General features: G+C 46.1%; 1 protein-coding gene across 1 annotated transcript in view; it reads right to left on the bottom strand.

The window, feature by feature from the left end:
* Positions 1-22630, bottom strand: part of DLG2 (discs large MAGUK scaffold protein 2) — a 907935-nt gene that overhangs the window by 784313 nt on the left and 100992 nt on the right. Inside the window, exon 4 of the mRNA XM_081196960.1 lies at positions 12139-12287. Coding sequence (XP_081053086.1) covers positions 12139-12287 — 149 coding nt within the window. The remainder of the gene's footprint in view (positions 1-12138; positions 12288-22630) is intronic.

Below are 22630 nucleotides of genomic sequence, written 5' to 3'. Positions count from 1 at the left end.
CGTTGTGTATTCTGCTTTATAACTTTGTTGCGTACTCTCATTCTTCATTACTATCCCCAGTGGCTGGTATTCAGAGGTAGACCACCTCTGTTACTGAAAGCAAAATACAGCCATTAATCCTCCATGAATTTGCCTAAACCTCTGCTAAAGCCACCCCAAGTTGGTGGCCATCACTGGTGGCAAACTCTTTAGTTCAATGGTAAAATAATGCCGAAAACTTTAAAAATAATTCCAAGCAAAGACAATCATATTGCAAGGCATTTCCTGCCTGGTGAGTGGGGGCAGTGGCGACCAGCTACCCAGTTTTTCGTCCTCAACAGCCCTGTCGCTGCTGCCATTCCCATTCTCCTGAGGCAAGTGAAAATGTTTGCTTGTTGGTGGCCTGAGCTGAAAGGTTGTCTCATGTATTTGTCTTCTTGACTTCTCCCAACGTGCCACAGACAGTGCAGCTGGCAATAAAGATTATCATCATAATCACATGTGTACAGTGGTACTTCGGGTTAAGAACTTAATTTGTTCTGGAGATCCGTTCTTAACCTGACACTGTTCTTAACCTGAAACATCACTTTAGCTAATGGGGCCTCCTGCTGCTGCCGCACCACCGGAGCACGATTTCTGTTCTCATCCTGAAGCAAAGTTCTTAACCCAAGGTACTATTTCTGGGTTAGCAGAGTCTGTAACCTGAAGCGTCTGTAACCCGAGGTACCACTGTTTTTTACTTATGCAAATTCGTTTTCACATGCTTGGCTGCAGCTCTATTCGAGATCCATTCCAGCCTTTTTTTCTGTCTATCTCTCTCTCTGTGTGTCCACCTCTCTCCTTCTCCCTTCCACTGGTTGCTCGCATGTGGAGAAGTGAGGGGAGGCAACAGAGACATGAGGGAGCCCTTCCCCCGGGCCCTTGCCAGCCAAGAAAGGATAATCTTGGCTGAATGTGATCTTTAGGCATGACCCTAGGAACTGAACACCTGCACATGATGCGACTTGCCTGTATGATGATGGTTATAAAATTTATTGCCTGCCCTTCACCAGCTGGCCCCCAAGGGGGGGGCAGTTATAACAAAATGCAAGGGGAAATTCAGTTCCAAAACTATCAAATTTCCACTTCCTGAAACAATGTGCCATTTCCTGAAATCAAAATGCAACTATCCTTTTCAAATACAGCAACAACATACTCCAACTCAAAAAAAAAATGTGCGCCAAAAATGCATTATATTATGGGTGCAGGCACAAAAAAATGAAAATAACATCCCAAAACCATTATGTTAGTGGAAAGTGCTTACAAACCAAAAATGTGTATTAGGAAAAAATTGCAGACAAAAATGTGCATGCACTGAAATGGACTTTTAGGAGGACTTTGAAAAAGTTATGCACAATAATGCAGAAATGTGGCGAACTGAACTTAAAATTGTAAGAAAGCAAAATGAGAAACTGAAGGACAGATTCAGCCATCCCAAGCCGGGAAAGACCCCCAACGGAGTGAGGACGAAGTAAGGTAGGCAAGACAGGCCACGCACTAAAGCATGCATTGCTCTGTGCACATGATTCATACTGCCTTTGCTACTGCTGCATTGCAGCATCTCTTTGAGCAGGTAGAGAGCAAGCATCAGTGGAACAGTGAGCAAGTAGCTGGGAGGTGCTAGAAGTGCCACACAGCCTTTCCTGCAACACACACACACAAGGCCAGGCTTCTGACCTCAGGTGTGGTCATTGGTGGGTCCTGCAAGTGTGTGTGTCACACGCACATACACAAATTGACTGTGATTTCCCAGGATGCAGTGTCAAACTGAGACCCAGATTCGAATTTCTACTCAGCTAAGTGGGTGACCTTGGACCAGTCACTTTCTCTCAGCCTCACAAGGTTGTTGTGAAGATTTAAAAAAAAGGAGTGGGAGAACTATGTAAGCCTCCCTGAACTTCTTGCAAGAAAGGTAAATGTAATAAATGTTGCACTGTGGTTTTACATTTTTTCCTAATCTGCCTGAAAACAGGTATGGAATCAAGGCGAGACCGCCATACCGTACGCATATGTGGCGGGAGTGCAAGATGTTAAAAGACTTTTGGGACACCACCTATAACGAACTGAAAAAACCATTTAAACTCTCATTCATAAAAAAAAACCCTAAACGTTTCCTGCTCGGTATCATGTCTACAGAAATTAAGAAAATATACAGACCCTTACTTATGTATGCCACCACAGTGGCACGAATTTTGATAGCCAAAAGTTGGGAAAGCAATAAGATCCCCACTAAATCTAACTGGTTAGCCAAAATGATCAAATACCAACATCTCACAGAACTTACAGGGAGAATAAGAGGAAATTCGGTTCAAAAAGTTAACAATGAATGGTCAATCTTTAAAGAATATCTCAAAAACTATTATGGATAACGTAAATCACCCAGCAGAAATAGAGTAAATCTTGAAAATATAGGAGAGATGTGGTATAATCTGGTTAGATAAAAATAAAAGATAGATAGTAATACAATCATAAAATGCGTACAAAGCACAAAAAGAAGAGTTGGAAGTCAAGTATATGTGGTGTATAGGTGGGTTAAGTAGGTATGTAAGGAATGTATTATATGTAATGTATGTATTGTATTGTATTGCGTTTAGTTTTTTCAGTTAATTAAAGTATAATAAAGATCTTTTTAAAAAGGGGGGGAGACCTCCATACTGCACACACACTAATTTTTATGTTCTGATGTATCTATCACCCTTCAAGGGAGATATTGCATATTTCCTTGACCGCTTGTATACAGGTGAGGGGTGGTGAAGCTAGGGTTCACGCTTGAAATGCAGAATCATACGCTGCAAGTGCATACAATATTTCATCAAAATATTCTGTCACCAAGGCAAGAACAACTGGCATTCAAACCTGAAATTGGAGAATTGCATCCTTAATATGTGCAATCAGATTTCATTATCCTATCTCAGCGTCAGATGGAATTATTGCATTACCTCGTATTGATTTTATAGTGTGTTTTGGTGTTTCTATCTGCATTTGCTTTATTGCAGTTTTAACTCTTATGTAAGCTGCCTCCGGAACCTCTTGAAGATAGGGAGCAATAAAGCAAATAAACAAATAGAATGCGAAACGATCAAGTTAAACCAAATCTCGCAGTGCTTAGCCGATAATACTAATGATGGCAGTGATACAATAGCAGCATCTGCTTCTTATGCCTTCTAGGTTTCCGTTCCTTTAAATTGGACATCGCAGGGCCTCAGGTTTGGAGGTGGGGCAGATGTGGCCCTTGAGGACTCCCTATCTGGCCCTGGGGACTCTGCCCCATACCCTCCTGAGCCACACCCCTCACCAGACCTTTCTTTCACTCTACGTGCGTGTTTTTGCCTGGGTGGAATGTACCCTTGAACTCTGATGATGCCTCTTCCTTATCTGAATGGAGAGTGCATGTGAATAAGTGCAGAAACCAAAGTAATGTACAAAGGTAACATTTGCATTTGTGGCTCTCCCCACTTTTGCCACTGGTCCCCCCCCCCATGACTCGTATGTCACCCCCCAGAAGGAGTATGGGCTGAGATGGGTTTGCCGCCCCTTCTTTGAACCTTTGTTCCTTAGTGGGCAGACCCTCCGCCATTTCAGACCAACCAAATCTCTCCGATTGGCTGAGTGGAAGCCTGGTTATTCCCCTTCCTGCTATGAACCACCCTGATTCCCCTCTGGGGTTGATAGGAGGTTGTGTATTTAAAAAATAAACAAGAGGAATAAACTCATTTCAAGGCATTTTTAGCAAATGAAATCATGACGGGCTGGAGCTAACTAACGAAACGAACTCTTCATCCCCCCAAACTCGCTAGAAAACGCCGTCCTTGAACCTTGGAGGGCAGTAAATTCTCATGCGTAGCAGCTTAGATTTGGTAAATAATAAGAGGTGAAAGATGTATAAGTGAGACAAATGACTCCGAGGCTTTTTTATAGGGGGGGGGGAAACTTGTGCGAGTGAGGTGCCAAGTCCTATTGAGCTTACAAATACATTTTAAACAATAGGTCCAAGAGAAGTCATTTTTAATGAGGAAGCCAGCTTAAGCATATGTTTGTTTTTGCAAGCTGTTTAAAGTATGGATTTTATTAGTAGCAGTGAACAAAACGCAGATATCTCTTCTCCCACCCCCTGGTAGCACACTGTCTTCCTGTCGGGAACCTGCTGGGACACACATTTGCAGAACACGAATTCTTATTATTTTATCCAATGCTTTATGGATCTTAACACTCAGAAGGGGGGACGGAATACTGCAACAACTGCAGAAGATAAGAAGCGCCCTGCTGGATCTTCCCACAGCCAGAACTGACCATCTCAAAAAGCAAAGGAAGGGAACCCTTTTTCCAGACCGAGGGCCACATTCCATTTTGGACAACTTTCTAGGGGCCACTTACAAATGATAGGCATGGCAAGAGGCAAAAGTGGGCAGAGAAATATTTGGTGCAGTAAGCTCAAAACACAACATAATGGAGGGAGGGAACCTCAGAAAGCCCATGTGCTGTGGGCTTGCAGCCTAAAGGGCTTGAGCTGTGACTCAGGAAACTCCTGGCGCAAATGTCGCCTGAGTCATGAACTCCCTTGCTGGTCTTAGGCAAGCTGTTATTATATATCACAGTTCCCACTCGGCAATACACAGATGACAAAACTGGCTCGCCTGGAAAGGTTGCTGAAGGGGTGGCAAGATAATGGACACAACGCATTGGATAGCTATAAATACAAATGCTCAGCATTGTTATGAAATAAATGATGCTAACAGATAAGTAACAATAACACTATGAATAAGGGCTCGTCCCTGGGAAAACCCACTATTTATCATTGAATCAGAACAAACAGCAAACCTTGGTAAACCTGACTGCCGTCTGATTCAGCAATAAATGGCAAGTTTTCCCAGGGAAAAGCAAAACCACTTGGACCCAGAAATCCCAGACCTTTGCCTGGAACTTGTGGTCCCCAATGAAGTGTGGATGAGACCTGGCTGTGTTTCTGCCGAGAGCAGGAACAGCCATTCAGACCAACCACCTTTTTTGCTCGGCTTGGCTATTTTTTTGGATTGGCTCTGCAATGGCAGGATTGATTGGACTCCTCTAAATCTACATAGACGGGTCTTAAATAGCTTCAGGTTCTCAAGGCAAGCTGCTGATGCGAAATAGATGAGAGGTTTGATTACTACTCAAGGAGGAAGAATTCTTAAATGAGGGTTTTTATTACTGCAACCTTTTAACAAGCAGGCAGTTGAGCTGAGGACAAAGAAGTAATTACAATGTTTGTAATAACTGGGTATGGAGGATGGGTAGGCAATCCCAAGACAAGAGGCGAGAGAAGGGTGCATTTAATGTGCTGCAATGGGTCTGCTTTTCCTGAGCGCTGTCCTAAACAGCAGACAGCCACAGAAATTAGGCAAACCACTGGGCGATGGACCTGCTCTCTGTGACTTTTAGCCACAGTGGCTATATGGAACCTTTAGGTTCGAAAGCAGATATCGGACCAGTTGTTGGGCAAGTCAGAAACTGGGCGAGGACCTGAGAGGTTCAGAAAGGCCACTCACCAGCAGTCGATAGGCTTATTAAAAATGTGTGTTGAGACTGAAATCACCATGTGCTTTTCTGCCTGCCAACTATGTGGCAGGCAGCTGCCATGGGGACTTTTTGAAAATGCAGGAGAGGGGAGGAAGAAACATTGTCTCTTCGCTGCTGCATTTGTTTTGCTGCCTGCCGGAATGTGCAGCAGGCAGCTACTTGAGAGAGGGCTCAGTCGAATATAACGATGAGAGGAGGATATGGTAACCCTCTCTTGTATCTGCTGCATGCCATACAGCAGGGATTGTTCCAGAGGTGTTGTGGGGGGCAGCCCAGTGCAGAGGCATCACATCACCTCATTTCCCCCCCAAGTTGTTGTCTAGCAGGGGCAAGCCCAGTGCTAACGTATCATGATCATGATCATCACATTTTTTTCCTGATTGTTCCCAAGTTGCTGGGTTATTTGGGAGAGGGGATGGGGGAAGCCCAGTGCAGAGGCGTCATAATTATAACAACCTTTTCCTGGATTGTTCCCAAGTGGTTGGGGGGCAGAGCATTGCAGAGGCATTATCATCATTACTATCATCACAGTGTTTTTTCCTGATAGTTCCCAATGGGATTTTTTATTTTATTTTTAGAGGGGGGGTGCATTTCAGATAAAATGTTATTATCATGACCTTTTCCTCCTGCCTGGCCCACAGCAGGGATTATTTCCAAGGTGTCTGGGGAAGCAGTGAGAGAACAGTGCAAAGGCAGAAACACTATTGTTATCATCTTCTCATACACCCCTAATTTTGACATGGTCACATTTATTTAGGTCAATAAAGAGGTAGTCCCCAAAGGGCTGCTCACAGGCCCTCATAGACCGTAAGTCTGCCACTGGTTTAACAATGAGCTGTGTAAGAAATACTTTATTTATACTTCTGCATCAACAGAAGCCTAGTGTCCAAATCAAGGGAGGTCATAGTGCCACCCTATTCTGCCTTGGTCAGACCACACCTGGAATATTGTGACCAATTATGGGGACCACAATTTAAGATAAGGATGTTGACAAGCTAGAATGAGTGCAGAGGGGGGCAACCAAGATTACTGGTATTGAAACCAAGCCTTATGAGGAGTGGTTGAAGGAGCTAAGTATGTTTGGGCTGGAAAAGAGAGACTAAGCTATGATAGCCGTCTTCAAATATCTCAAGGGCTGTCCCGTGGAAGATGGAGCAAGCTTGTTTTCTCCTGATCTGGAGGGCAGGATTTGAACAACTGGTTTCAAGTTTCAAGAAAGGAGATTCCAACTAAACATCAGGAAAAGCTTTCTGACAGTAAGAGCTGTTCGACACGGGAGCAGTCTCCCTCAGGAGGTTGTGGGCAGCGGCGGAGGAACCCTCTCCAGCACCCAGGGCGGGGTAGCCCGTACAGAGTGCGCATGTGCGGCATCCCGTACGGACTGCGCATGTGTGACACATGCGCACTCCATACGGGATGCCGCACATGTGCAGTCCATACGGGATGTCGCACATGTGCGCAGCAACTATATGGGCAGCCGCTTGCACAGCGTCCATACGGACTGCACATGTGTGGCATCCCGTACAGAGTGCACATGCGCGGCAGCCCATATGGTCGCCGTGTGAGCAGTGCCCATATAGACTGCATGCACCCTCGGACGATCTACAGCTGGAGGGAGGCAGGGGCCATCTTGTCACCCACCCACCCCCATGTGGCACCTGGGTCAGACCACCCCCTCTGCCCCCCACTTCGTACGCCCCTGGTTGTGGGCTCTCCTTCCTTGCAGGTTTTTAAGCAGAGATTGGATGGCCATTTGACATGAATATTTTAGCTGAGATTCCTGCACTGCAGGGGATTGTAGTAGGATTAGGGCTGCCATACGTCTGAAATTTCCTGGACATGAAATGTCTGGCAATCCATGAAATGTCTGGCAACCCAGAAGTGTAGGAAAAAGAGTTCAGCAACTAAAAAAAAAAGCTCAACAACTTTGCACAACCCTAGGCTAGATGACCCTTGGGGTCCCTTCCAAGTCTACGATTCCATGATTCTATGGTTTTATCTTCCAACATTCAGCTTCATTGGATGACCCTAGTATTATGAGAGAAAGAAATAACCCTATGCCCTTTTCCCACACCATGCATAATTTTATATAGCTGTGTCATGCCCCTCCGCTTACTTTTTTTCTAAACTAAAAAGCCCCAGATGTTGTAATCTTTCCTTGAATGATCGTTCATACATTTCTCAGCAGTGCAGCTAAGGCAGTTTAGTTCACCGGCGTAGGTAATATGCCCTTAGCCAAGCAAAATGGTTAACAATCCCATTTCTCCCAGATTCTCCTTCAACAGGGTACCAAAAAAAAACCCTTCCGTAAGCAACTCCTGCAAACAAGCCCTGCTAGAGAATTAATAGTCTATTCGTGTTGTGATACAAGCGCCAGTCAGGCCTGCAGTTTGCAGCCTCATACTGAAGACTGACAGCAGTGAGTTCCTTTCTTTCACCTCAATTTTCTCCCTGAATAAAAGGGCGAGAACATTACTGACTGAAAATGCGGAGCTTCAGAGCCTGGGCTAATGAAAGTAGAGGTTAAAAGTGGAACCAAGTGGAGCCTTTTATTAAAAGTGTGCACACCTGAATAGGAGCCCAGTTACGCTGAGGAAAAAGTTATTGCTTCTAGTGCCAAACAAGATTGTTTTCTATTTTTCTTACTTTCTAACCAGAAAAGATGAGAAGCCTTGTTTCCAAAAAGGTAAAACATTAATTTGTAAGGAAAGCTGTGCCCTCTCTCACCTGACTGAGGGAAGTTTGGTTTTCTGAGGAATTACAGTTTCTGGTAGAACAACAACCAACCACCTCTGGATTTTTTTTACTGGTACCAAAGAAAGGAGATTACGAATGTGGTTGCCTTACATTACAAAACCATTACCGTAGAATTGTGTGTCAGACAGACGTATTTAAAAATCTCTGAGGCGAATAGGGTGGCCGGGTATCACACTTTACAGAGGACACCCCTCTATTTGAAGAGCTGCCCAGTCCAAGGCAGTATCATACCAGTTTATACCATGGCTTCCCCCAAAGAATGCTGGGAAATGTAGTTTGTCAAGGGTGTTGTGTGTTGTTAGGTGGCCCCCTATTTCCCATACAGAACTACAGTTCCCAGAGTTCCCTGGGAAGAGGGGAGGGTTAATTGTTAAACCACGCTGGAAATTGTAGCTCTGTGAAAGGAATAAAATGGAAATTAGACTGAACACTGTAAGACTATTTCCACCACACTGGGGGTTAGGAAGGGGGTTGTGTGGAAGGGGAGAGCGAATGAAATATATATAAATAAACCCTCATGAGAGAGGGAACAAATAGAAAAGAAGTAAAACAAATACATCCCTTGCCTAAGGAAGAAGAAGAAGAAGAAGAAGAAGAAGAAGAAGAAGAAGAAGAAGAAGAAGAAGAAGAAGAAGAAGGCTTGCTTTTACCTCAGAGAAGGTTCTAGAAACTGCTGCTTTTTCGACAACCTGAGGAGAACTGAATGTGAAGGTGCTTGCATGACAAAGAGTCAAGGCACACCAGGAAAGGACTGGGGCTCTAGCAATGGCGGCTGGTGCCCATTGGTAGAAGACAGTGAGCCCCAAAAGTAGTTGGAGCCAGAGCCAATGACAGGCATAGCCAACTAATTCCAGTTTTATCTTCCTCCTCAGTTTAACCAGGGCAACATTGGGACTGATGGAAGCAGAAGCTGCCACGGGCAGAGGGCACACTGAGGTTGGCGAGGCAGTGCCCCTTTTGCCCTAATGGGCCATTCCACTCAGCTCTAGAAGGTTCCAGAAGGCACACACAGAGAAAGAGCCCATGGGGCAGATCCACAGCACACATTTAAAGTACAACCAAAGCACATGACTTCCCCCAAGGAATTCTGGCAACCGTGGTTTATGAAGGGTGTGGGGAACTTTAGTTTTGGGGGGAACTACCGTTCCCAGGATTCTTTGGGGGAAATCGTGGGCTTTAGGTGTGCATTGGGTGTGTTGTGTGCTGTGTGTTGTCTGGCGCGCATCTAGCTCACAGGCCCAAAACATCCTTGTTTAGACAAGCCTACCCAGATGCTTAGAAGGCTGAGGTAACTTTAATCTGTTTTAGTATTTTGACTTTTGTATGTTTCAGAGTACGGTTGTGCATTTTTCCTGATGTCATTGTTTCGTGAATGGGTTTGAGGTCAAGCAGTGCACTGTATACATTTTATGGAATAGCTAAAATAAATAATAAAAAGAGGCCACTGTCAGGCGCAGGCTGTTCCTAAACCTCTGTTATTTAGGAGGGCTCTCCTCAAATTATGCACACTGTAACAGTTGTCGAAGTGTGCACACCAAGGGAGCAACCATATCATTCATGCCTTTGCAGCCTCAATGCTAAGTGACTCCCATATGACTGGCTTCATTGTTTGCTTGGTAGTGCAGATGGTGCAGAATGCAACAACCTAGCTCTTGCACACAGGAGGCTGCCAGGAATACATGACATCCTAGCTCAGTGTTTCTCAACCTGTGGGTCCCCAGATGTTGTTGGACTACAACTCCCATCATTCCTAGCCAGAATGATCAGTGGTCATGGATGATGGGAGTTGTAGTCCAACAACATCTGGGGACCCACAGGTTGAGAACCGCTGCCGGCCTAGCTGCAGATCTGCAGTGGCTTCCTAGGCGTTCGTTGTAAGGATTATTACAATGGCTCATGTGAAGTTCTTTGAGGACACCGGAGAAGCCCATACAAATGCTGAATATTTAACTGGACTTACTGGCCTTAACTATCTGGCCAGCTAAGCCTCCTCAGCAGCACTCCTGTCAGCATATCTACGTCCCTGCCAACCCAACCCTCCCCGCCTCTCTCCCAGTAAGCAACAGCAACCTGCCTGCTGGGATGCTAAGAAAGCAGCTCTGCCCCACCCAGGCAGTGAGCTGCTTTGGGTGTGCAGCACTCTTCTCCCTGGCAATAGCAGCTTACTAGTGCAGGGCAAAGCCACCCTCAGGGCACCAGCATCACCGCAGCTTACTAGTGCGGGGCTGGAGTTGGGCAGGAAGGTGGTAAGGTGTAAGGAGCAATGATTCTTCAACATCAACTTCGTTGAACTGGTCATGTTGTGCGGAAGCCTGATGATCATCTTCCAAAGCAACTACTCTATTCCAAACTTAAAAATGGAAAGTGTAATGCTGGTGATCAACAAAAGAGGTTTAAAGACTCTCTCAAGGCGAATCTTTAAAAATGTAGTATAAACATCAACAATTGGGAAACACTTGCCTGCGTGCGCTCCAATTGGAGAACAGCCTTTACCAAAGGTGTTATGGGCTTTGAAGACACTCAAACTCAGGACGCAAGCGAGAAATGTGCTAAGAGGAAGGCCCGCTTGGCAAATCCTCACCATGATCAACTCCCGCCCGGAAACCAATGTCCCCACTGTGGAAGGACGTGTGGATCCAGAATTGGCCTCCACAATCACTTACGGACTCATTGTTAAAACCATGTTTATGGAAGACAATCAACAGAGGAGGAGGAGCAGGTGTCAGTAATAAATCACTTGGAGTTAGTGAACTCTTTCTGAGAAGGAACCAGGTTAGCTGAAGAGTTTCAGGCATAATGGGCACAGCAACTCCTCTTGGAAGGTCTTGCCCCTATGAAACAGCTGTAGAGGCTGAAGGTCTTCCCATAGCTGCCTGAATCTCTTCCTCCCTGTGTCCCTCCCAAGCAATCTGAGACTAGCCAACGCGCCTGTCTGTGCTCCTCCCTCTTCATACCTCTTCTGATCCTGGGAGACCAGGAAGGAGCAGAGCTTGTCGCAGCAAGAGCGGGAGACACCCATTACTCTTCTCTGCCTCTTGGCCTGCTTCCACTTCTGATTCCAAACTTCTTTCTGCCACAGACTCTCCCTGCTCACTAAGACCTGTTACCCCTTCAGCTTCAGACATCGCTTCCTCCCAGTCTTCTTCCTGTGACCACTCATCACTGTCCCACCACAACTCCCCAGGCTCTGAGCCTTCTTCCCTTGGGGGTTCCCCACCTGGTGCCTCCCACCATTCCTCTGTGTCCAGCCATGACATGAGGTTGGGGCTGTACACTCCCTGCAGCAGGATGCTCTGCTAGTGCACCCATACAGGTCCAAACCTTGCTGCTGTCCACAACTGTATCACTGCTCAGTGTGACACGTGTTTCCAAGTCCTGGACCAGTTCTGTTTATTGATGCACTGTGTGATCGAGCCATTAATTAAAGCTCTGTACGCAGTGTGGGACGCAGGTGGCGCTGTGGGTTAAACCACAGAGCCTAGGACTTGCCGATCAGAAGGTGGGCGGTTCGCATCCCCATGACGGGGTGAGCTCCCTTTGCTCAGTCCCTGCTCCTGCCAACCTAGCAGTTCAAAAGCACTTCAAAGTGCGAGTAGATAAATAGGTACCACTCTGGCGGGAAGATAAACGGTGTTTCCGTGCACTGCTCTGGTTCACCAGAAGCGGCTTAGTCATGCTGGCCACATGACCCGGAAGCTGCACGCCGGCTCCCTCAGCCAATAAAGTGAGATGAGCACCGCAACCCCAGAATCGGCCACGACTGGACATAATGGTCAGGGGTCCCTTTACCCTTTACCTTTACCTTACCTCTCGGGTTTGGGGCTGGCTTTCGTCGTCTGTTGCCAGAGATTGTGTCTTCTTCTCCCATTTCTCAGCAACTTGGTTTGCCTCTTCTATTTTCTCCTGGCAACTTTTCTGGGAGTTTAGCAGCGTCACTTCATAAAACTCCTGAATGTCTGTTGGTGAACAAGAAATAATATAATCTTTTTATTAAAATACCTGGCGGCATTTGATATGCCAGATAGAGAGGTTACGGGTTGTTTACCGAAAACCGACAAACAAATCTGCACCTGTTGTATTTGGGAATTCATTTCTGGCTCCTTTTCAGCAGAGAGGTGCTGACACATAATTTACTGTTCTAGGATGCTGAGACTTTTTAAAGAACCATTTCCCTTTTAAAATATTGTATTAATCATGAATATTACATGAATATATGAATAATGCAAAGCTAATCACTACTGAATGATACTGAGAGTAAACATTTTCGCTGGAAGAGACTCCTTGCAAGTATATTACAAAACAAGACAATATTTCCTTCTGCCTCCCCCACCCCCCCATTTTCCTAACCACTGCCAATTTTGGATGCATGCAGTCCTAAGGGAATTAGAAGTTGTATTTTTTACATAATCAGCCCAGGTGGTTGCTCGGCTAGGGCAAACGAGGCACCACCCTACTGACCTCAGTCTGCCTTCTTACCCACAACCAGTCCAGCTCTTAGCCCTCAGCCCCCTCCTTAGTCTCAGTGTTGCCCTTGTAGAAGGATCAAGTCAAAACTAGAGTTAGCGGCCTTTCGTCCACCTACTGATGGCTTCCCTGCCTTCTACCCTGCCAATCAAGCCTTGCATTTCCATATCGTTCATTCCAGTAATCAACAAAACAAGTCAATCTCTCAACAAAGCAATCTACCTTCTCTCCTTTGCATGTGAGTTCGGTTAGTTTATCCATTAATAACCATTCCCTATCAGATGGTAGAATAGCAAAAAATCTAAAACCACAATTAAGGTAGGAAAAAAGAGTGAATCACAGAGCTTACACTTTTCTAATCTAATAAACCTTTCATTAGATCCTTTGTATTAAAAAAAAAAAAAGGAATGACTTCAAATATTAAGGGTATCAAATATTTGCACAGGCGATGGGCAAACATCAGTCCAACTCATTTGAACTGATTTGTAAGATGTCTTTCTTTAAACGTGACACATGCAGTACCTCTTTATTGTCTGACTGTAATATGTATATAGATATTGGGGGAGGTGACCCCAGAGGGTAATAAATTATTTCGTGAAATTTTATCACCAAGCAGTGGTAGGTTAAATCAGACCATTTCAGGTGTTTCTTGTCGCGACCTGTATTGCAGTACAAGTCCCACCATCCTTGTCCAATAGCCATGCTGGCTGGGACTGATAGGATTTGGGAATCCAGTATCATCTGGAGGGGCATCACTGAGGAACCTCATTCCAGGAGGACAAATGCAGAGAGAATGGAGGTGCCCCACTCATTGCTTAACTACTACATCACAATAGATTCCAGAGGACATTTTTCCAACAAAAGAAGAATGGATCAGTAAGAAATGGACCGTGCAGAATGGGCAAAATTAAGAGAATCTAATGATGCGTGTTTTAAGAAAGAATGGATGCCTTTGGGGGGGAATATTTAAAGAAATGCATGAACTCGCGAGCAGGATTTGAGCAACAGAAGTAATTGGATTATAGCAGGGGTCAGCAAACTTTTCCAGCAGGGGGCCGGTCCACTGTCCCTCAGACCTTGTGGGGGGCCGGACTATATTGGGGGGGGGGAATGAATGAATTCCTATTCCCGACAAATAACCCAGAGATGCATTTTAAATAAAAGGACACATTCTACCCATGTAAAAACACGCTGGTTCCTGGACCGTCCACGGGCCAGATTTAGAAGAAGAAGAAGAAGAGGAGGAGGAGGAGGAGTTCAGATTTGATATCCCACTTTATCACTACCGTAAGGAGTCTCAAAGCAGCTAACAATCTCCTTTCCCTTCCTCCCCCACAACAAACACTCTGTGAGGTGAGTGGGGCTGAGAGACTTCAGAGAAGTGTGACTAGCCCAAGGTCACCCAGCAGCTGCATGTGGAGGAGTGGGGAAGCGAACCTGGTTCACCAGATTACGAGTCTATCGCTCTTAAGCACTACACCACACTGGCTCTCAGTGACTGGGCCAGATCCAGCCCCCTGGCCTTAGTTTGCCTACCCATGGGTTATAGTATTGTGGTTATGATTTGATAGATAGAAGGTAGGGTGCAGCAGAAGGGGAGAAACAACTCCGTGGGTAAAGGGGTGGGAAATTGGCAAACATAATAGAAAAGACAAAATTTTGTTTTGATTGTATTTGATAAAAAAATGTTGAAAACATAATTGCAAAACAAAGATTCCAAAGGACTTTGTCACTGTTCCTACTTCTGCTTTGCACAGCACAGGATGTACAGTTTTGCAGGAGGCTTGTTAATTTTGGAGCCGGTTAAGTAAAACACAAACTGAACTGGGATGTAGTGAGGTCAAGGTAAGGATGCCCTGCAGAAGCGAGGAAAGGAAAGAACTGGCCCCTGTGACTATTGACTACAGGTGCTGCAGCTGCTGCATGTTAATGTCCATCAAAAAAGGAATAGCAAGGTGAAATGTACCAAGTCAGACGCATCGACATTCGGGACTTTTCGGAGGAGCATCCCAAGGAACCATTTCGCCCTGAAATTGGTTGATGGCACTGCAGGCGATGGAGTGGAGAGTAAGATTTGGTTGTGACTGTTAAGCAGTGGCCTGGGGAAATAAGGTTAGCATCCAAGGAGATAGCTGCGGATTTGAGGGCTCCCTGAGCAAAGTGCTTACCTGGTCACAGCCAAAAAGGCCATAGCTTAGTGGAAGAGCACTTGCTTTGCATGAAGAAGGTCTCAGGTTCAGTCCCCAGCATCTCCAGGTAGGGCTGGGAGATACTACTGCCTCCAAACAGGGAAAGCCACTGCCAGCCAGTGTAGACAATATGGAGCTAGATGGACCAATGGTCTGATTCAGTGTAAGGCAGCTTCCAAAGCTCCTATACTTTCGTTTATGGCAGTGGTTAAACACTGGCCTCTGTCCCTCTTTCCTTCCCTCCCTCCTCTGATGCCCTCTTGTGTCTCTACCTCCCAAAGGCTTGTGCAGCTGTTTGTTGCAGCAGCCCTGGCTTCAAGCCCCTTGAATGATGCCTCTGGGGCTGACCAGAGGGTGCTGGTTACCCCGAGCTGAGATAGCCTTGGAGTAAGCAAGCAAGTGAGTGAAGGATCCCAGCCAGCAAATCCGCCAGCCCTTTCTGTTGGGAATGGATAGTGGGAGGCCAGGCAGGCAGGTTCTGCACTGGCCCTTCTTGTGCTTGATGTGTGCAAGGCCGGCCTGGGAGTTGCATGCCCGGTGCTGAAGGGGAGCCTTTCCACCATGCAGGCCTGGCAGTACCCGCTGCTGCCCCCTGCTGCCTCCCAAGGTAAGATGCTGGCCTCACGTTCAGCTTTGGCCAGTTTCCATCAGGCTGCTAAGGCTGGGGGCATCCTCTTCCCAGGCCCCTATGGGGCAGTTTGAAGAGGCACCTCTCTTTGGGGCAGGAGGTATGTGGCTCAGAGACAAGGGGCAGCGGCTGCGGCTGCCCAGAGGACTCCCAAGGAGAGGGGAGAAGAGAGGACGCTGGGAGAGAGCCAGTGTGGTGTATGTCAGGATTTCCACTCGGCCAAGCTGATAAAGCTCATTTTCTTCCCCAGTGTCCTTCGGAATCACCTCCCGACATGTTTAACGACCTGAGCCTTTGATAAGGCTCCAAGGCACGTTCCATTCAGCAGAGTTTCCAGCACAGGAAAGAGACAAGAGGTTTGGGCTACATTGCAAAGAGTTTTATTATCCTAACTACGCAGACAAAAAACACATCCTCTCTCTATGAAAGCAGAGAGCCACCGAACCAAAGGAACAAAGGAAACAGGAAACCACTGACGTCACATCCTGTTTCCTTTCCCGTGAGACTGGAAGGTCTCTGGAATGTAAACAGAGTCCTGTGACTTCAAGCAGCTGCACAGTGCTAGGAACAGAAACTAACATCGTAGTGATTAAGAGCAGTGGACTCGTAATCTGGTGAACCAGGCTCAATTCCCTGCTCTTCCACATGCAGCTGCTGGGTGACCTTGGGCTAGTTACAGTTCCTTGAAGTCTCTCAGCCCCACTCACCTCACAGAGTGTTTGTTGTGCAGGAGGAAGGGGAAGGAGAATGTTAGCCGCTTTGAGACTTCTTCGGGTAGTGATAAAGCGGGATATCAAATCCAAACTCCTCCTCTTCTTCTCCACAAGGGACGGTGTTCGAAAAAGGGTGAGAGGCTACCAGCTCGGCAGGCAAGGGGTGACATAACTGGGTTCCTGAGCCCCACAGGGGTGCCAAAGAAAGAATGTAGTAGGTCAAGGGAGCCGTGGACTCAAAAGGGTTGAAAACCTCTGAATTATGGGAAAGACTGTAGCTCAGAGGTAGAGCATCTGCTTGGCATACAGAAGTTTCTGTGTTCAATCCCTGGTCTCTTAGTAACTACAACTCCCAGAATATTTGAGGGGGAAGCCATGACTGTTTAATTTGGTATCATAGTGTTTTCAGTGTATGGTGCAAATGTGGCCTTTAAATGATGCCTAGATTTCCTACATATCTGAATGCTCTCAAGCAAACAGAGGTAACAAATGAAGTAGCAGGTGGACCAATGGCACAGTGTACAACTAGGATCCATTTTATTTCTCTCAGATGCAAGATCAACACTTATACCTTCACCTGCCCAGGCATTTGGAACAGCCTGGGATAGGAATTTGTGCCAGGATAAAAAACAAAACAAAACCCAGCTCTCTGGCCAGATGGGCATCAAGAAATTATCTGCTGTGTCGAACAGGCTCAGGACCCTACATACAAGTGGATTATTAATAATCCTGGATGGCAGCCAAGGTTAATTAGCTTTGCATATTAGCTTTGTCTTCAGGATAGTATCCAAAATAGACTTAATTAGAGCATCTTAAGAAAACAAACCTTGGTACTCCAAAGGCAGAGGAGCATTCAAAGCTATCCTTCCCCATCCCCACCACCAAAACACCCTCTCTATTCTGCAGTTCTTCTACTTTTGTAGAAGGTTAAGCTTCACTAGTGTTAGAGCTGCAGCACTGATTAATGTGCTTAGGTAATTAATTTGCTTTGAATTGGAGAATTAATCAGTCAACCGACTTCTGCCTGCTGTGACAAAACCTGGTCTGGCGTGCTGAGTCTTATCAAGAATTTGGTTGTGAAATATTGGATAAGGCAAGCAAGCGCTGGCTGGTGCTGATTGGCGATGTAGTCTGAAATATCTGGTCAACATGTAAAGTGGGGAAAGGGATTGAACTCTATAGCTTCCCTGTTTAGGGAAGTTTTTAAAGACTGATATTTTAATGTACTTTTAATATTTGTTGGAAGCCGCCCAGAGTGGCTGGGGAAACCCGGCCAGATGGGCGGGGTATAAATAAATAAATTACTACTACTATTATTATTATTATTATTATTATTATTATTATTATTATTATTATTATTACTACTATTACTATTACTATTACTATTATATTGCTTTTTACTGGCTTGATTACACCATTTTAGGAGGAAGCTTGATATATCCAGCCCTGTGCCTGAACTTTTTTTACATCTATAGCCTGCTTTTTCTCCAAAAAAACTCAGCATACAAAGTTCACCACAACAACCTTGTAAACTGCGATAGGAGTTTGTTTTCAATTTATATAGCCAGTGCTGTTTTTCTAGAAAAAGAGGTGCCTGAACTCTCTATGAATGCCTCCCTCGTTCTCTTATACAGTGGTATCTCGGGTTAAGTACTTAATTCGTTCCGGAGGTCCGTTCTTAACCTGAAACTGTTCTTAACCTGAAGCACCACTTTAGCTAATGGGGCCTCCCACTGCCGCCGTGCCGCCGGAGCCTGATTTCTGTTCTCATCCTGAAGCAAAGTTCTTAACCCGAGGTACTATTTCTAGGTTAGCGGAGTTTGTAACCTGAAGCGTATGTAACCTGAAGCGTATGTAACCCGAGGTACCACTGTAATGGCAGTGGCACCCACCTGAAAGGTACCAGAACTGAGTTCTAGTGCCAGGGGGGCCGTGGCCCCGGGGACAGTTTTTTGAGGGGGTGTGAAGCAGGCACCCCTACGCAGGCACCCCCACCCCGGCAAAGCCCCACACTCCTTTCCTGGTATCTGAGGCACCAACGCTCACCACGAGGAGCACCAGAATGCCCCTTCTTGGATCCGACATGAGGTTGCTCCAGCGAGGTTGGCGGCGAGGGCTGGGGTGCCACAGCCAGCTCCCTGGTGTGCGTGCACCCCCCCGGATGCTGTTTGTTCACGCAATGCTGCTGCCAGTGAGTTCCTGCTGAAATATGGCTGTGCTGAAAATCACAGCTGCAAACCTTCCACCAAGAAAAAACGGGCCTCCATTTGACAGCAAGCCATCAGTAATTGCTCCACACGTGAAGACTTCCAAGCACAGACGTATCTTACCATTGTCCCTTCCAGCCCACATTGCTCTGGCTTAGTTAGAAGATCATCTGGAGCTGTCAAGAACATTGCTGAAGCTGAGATGCATCGTGTCAATCGCTTCCCCTCCCCGATCCACGAAAGCTTGTCAAAGAAAGGAGGTTTTCTTTGGCGTGATTTCTTGCTGAAGGATCCCAGGCTGGGGCCACTAGCAACGGCCTCATCTAGGCTACAAACAGCAGGTGTTCTCAAGCATAGTTTTCATTATATATAGGCTACTCTCTCCCCAGCACTTCCCCATCCTTGTCCTCCTAAAATAAACTGAGCTCCATTTTTCATTGCATTTTCTGCAATCATATAGGACATGGTGAGGAGATAGAGACTTTGTGCTGGCCATCAGGCAATGGCTTTTTCCACCTGTCTTGACACGCCCTCCATATGTAGTAGGAACCTTTCCCAGACCATGCCTTTGAGAATAGCAAAACCAGCTGGGAAGAGAGAAAAGAATTCAGGGATTTTTATTTTTATTTTTAAATATTATAATTTGTGTGTCCTTGTTTCTCCATTTGATCCTTTTACATGGTTTTGTATGTTTTGTGGTATTTTATGCATTGTGACTTGCCGTTATTTTTATTGATTATAGTTTAGTTATTCTTTATTGGAATTGTAAAGTGTAAACTGTTTATTATTTGCTGATATTTAATTTTACTATTTACTATTATATTCTAATGGATTATTGAATATTGCTTTATTTGATATAACTTGTTTTAATGTCATGTTTATATTATGACTTTGTCAGATTGTTCTTTGATCTTTGCTGCCTATTTTGTTGTTTCTTCAGCTTGTTAACTGTCTTGTGTATAGTAATAGAGAAAGGCGGTACGCAAATTAAAAGCGAAATGAAATGAAATGAAACATGCACCATACACGGCAACTGTCCCTATTTGCCAGGGACATAAGAACATCCAGGATCTGACCCAGTGGCCAGCCATATGCCTGACCTGAGCGCAATAACACTGTTTCCACTTCTGCTCTCTAGCACGTGGTATTCAGATGCATACAGCATATGGAGTTTGTCATACATAGCCCTCATGAACGCAAGAGACCTCTTGGATCAGACCAAAGGTCCATCTAGCCCAGATCTGTTTTAACAGTGGTCCACCAAATGACCATAGGAAGGTGTTATGTACTGAGTTGAATAGGATCCAAAATGCAGCAGTCTGATTAGTCCTAGAACAATAGGATTCAGAATGCGGCAGTCTGATTGGTCCTAGAACAATGCACCAGTATGATTGGTCCGCAGGAGCCACCTAATCCAGCTCCAGGTGGAAGTGAATCCACAACCTGATTGGCCTACAGGAGAATCCTGGAATTAGCCGATCACGTGGGGCCCATTGTGAAAATAATGAATATAAAGCAGACATTCTGGGGGAACTTCCATTCCTCCTCACCACTATGAGCTGAATAAAGAGCATGAAATCCACTCTTGACTCCGAGTATATTTCAGAAGCCCACAAGCAGAACCTCAGCCCAGCAGCACTCTTCTCTCTTGCAATGGTATTCAGAGGTCTAAGGTAAAGGTAAAGGAATCCCTGACTATTAGGTCTAGTCGTGGTCAACTCTGGGGTTGCAGCACTCATCTCGCTTTATTGGCCGAGGGAGCCAGCCTACAGCTTCCGGGTCATGTGGCCAGCATGACTAAGCTGCTTCTGGTGAACCAGAGCAGCGAACGGAAAAGCCATTTCCGCCTCGGAGGAGATGGGGTTGCGGGCCAACTCCACCCCCGCGCGAGAGCAGGGAATCCCCAGGCGTGTCACTGAGCCGGCCAGCCAATCAGCTGGCCGGGGAGGTGGGGCCTGGCCTATTTAAGGCCAGGCACGCCCGGGGACCGCCCTCTTTCCACCTGGGCAGCAGAGAGGTTTTCCCATCCCACCCACCCTTAGGTTTTAGCTAGTCCTGACCTTGCTATGGACTTCGGTTGGTCGCCGCAAGGGGCCTGGTAGGAATTTTTCCAAGTTGGCGCACTTTGTGCCTTTTGGTTTTTTCGCCTACCTCGTAGCAAACGTCACAACACCCGTGGGATCCTAGTTGGCGTACTTCAACAGGACCCCCCACGGTTTGTGGACAACCCTCCCGGTCACCATGCCGGGTAGTCGATAGGAGCCAATGCCTAAAGCCAATACCTTTCAATTCTGTAATCAATAAAGTTGTGGCCTTTTTATGCCCATTAACCTAAAATATTGTGTCCAGTGTCTTCATTTCACAATGGGGGGGGGGAGAATTGCCACGCAACGCCATTTACCTTCCCGCCAGAGCGGTACCTATTTATCTACTTGCACTTTGACGTGCTTTCGAACTGCTAGGTTGGCAGGAGCAGGGACCGAGCAACGGGAGCTCACCCCATCGCAGGGATTCAAACCGCCGACCTTCTGATCGGCAAGTCCTAGGCTCTGTGGTTTAACCCACAGCGTTTAAACCACAGCGCCACCCGCGTCCCTTTATTCAGAGCTTTACTGCCTCCCCAAAATGGAGTTAGAACGTGTTACAAAAGTTGGGTGCCACCACCCCCCACCCTCTGCCGAGCTGCAGCAAGATTCCAAGGGGTTCCAGGCACTCACCCAGGGTCTGTGGTCCTTTGGAGAATCGAGACACGGCAGAGGCTTCCGTGGCTTTAAGAAACATGGTCCATTCCCCTATTTACACCTTCAAGTCTGCATGGAGGGAGCCCAGATCATACAGCATGGACATTTCAAGAGGGGCTTAGACCCCACAGCAGTACAGCCCTGGAGTCCAGGGAATTTCTCCCAGCCAGCTGGCCCAAGTCTTTCCTCTTCCTCCTCCTTCCCAGCAAAACCTTGGCTCAACACTCTCTCTTCTTGTCACCTCACACCCAGTTCCCCTGGCAAACTTCCAAACCCCCCACACTCTGTTCACACTTCAGGGGCAAGGGGAGAGGGCAGTTCTCTTGTATTGCCAGGTTCTTTTGCCTAGACTAGCCCAGGAATTCCTCTGCAGGGTGACTTAACACCTGACCTCAACTCAGCCAGCTGCGGCTCATCTGATGGAGCCACAGATGAGATGGGTTGAGGAAGTTACACCGGTAGGGCTTGGGAGTCAACATCAGCTGAGCTTGGCTGAGCCAAAGATCCAGTGCATCTTAAGCTGCTCATCCCAGCGAATCTCGTCATAGGATTGCCCCCTTAGAAACCTAATAGGGAAGCAAGATCTGTTGCAGTGTTCATGCTGTGAGCCCTTCCATCTTACGTTCATCCTGGGTATATATAACCATAAATCACAAAGACACCACAATCTCCAGTGACCTCCTTTCCAAACCCAAATTATGTGCTGGTGCCCCTGGAGTCTCTCATTGCAAAGAGATTGGGGTGCACATAAAAAAACCACATTGTGTGAATCAAAGGCACCTAAAGAAAATGGATAATCCATTGAGGGGTTTTTTAAAAAACAGCAACAATGTTCCCATCTCCCTTTGTCTGTAGGATTGCCTTATTTATTTAGAGCTCTGTAGAAATCTCATCATTTTAGTTAGTGAATGGAATCGCAACAGCCTGCAGAAACAAAAGTATTAGATTCTACAAACTAGGAAAACAATTTCGGCACCGAAGCAGAATGTGTAGCTGATTATTATTTTTATCTTGAAAAATAAAATAAAAAAAACCGCCGCCAAACAATTTCCTACAGTCCACGCGAGATTGCACAAACATTCTAATGAGAGACGGGGAAGATAAAGAGATTGTTAATACCTTTGTAGCAGCAAAGAAGAGATAAATGGGAGGTAGTCAGACGAGGAGAGCACTGATGATTAAAGGGATGGGCAAACCAACTTTGGAGGAAAGATGAAAAGCACAGAATAATAAAGCTTTGCCCTTCCGCACTGCCTCTCATTCCACAATCTCAGTGCACACAATATTAAGGGGAAAGTCGGATCCTGTCCCATTATTATCAGCTTTACAAGCAAGGACCACCAGGCGATCAAACCAG

Source organism: Podarcis bocagei (genome assembly GCF_964188305.1).
Source record: "Podarcis bocagei genome assembly, chromosome: 6".
NCBI lineage: Eukaryota > Metazoa > Chordata > Lepidosauria > Squamata > Lacertidae > Podarcis > Podarcis bocagei.
The sequence above is the reverse complement of the archived record's forward strand: the minus strand, read 5'-3'. Positions and strand labels throughout refer to the sequence as shown.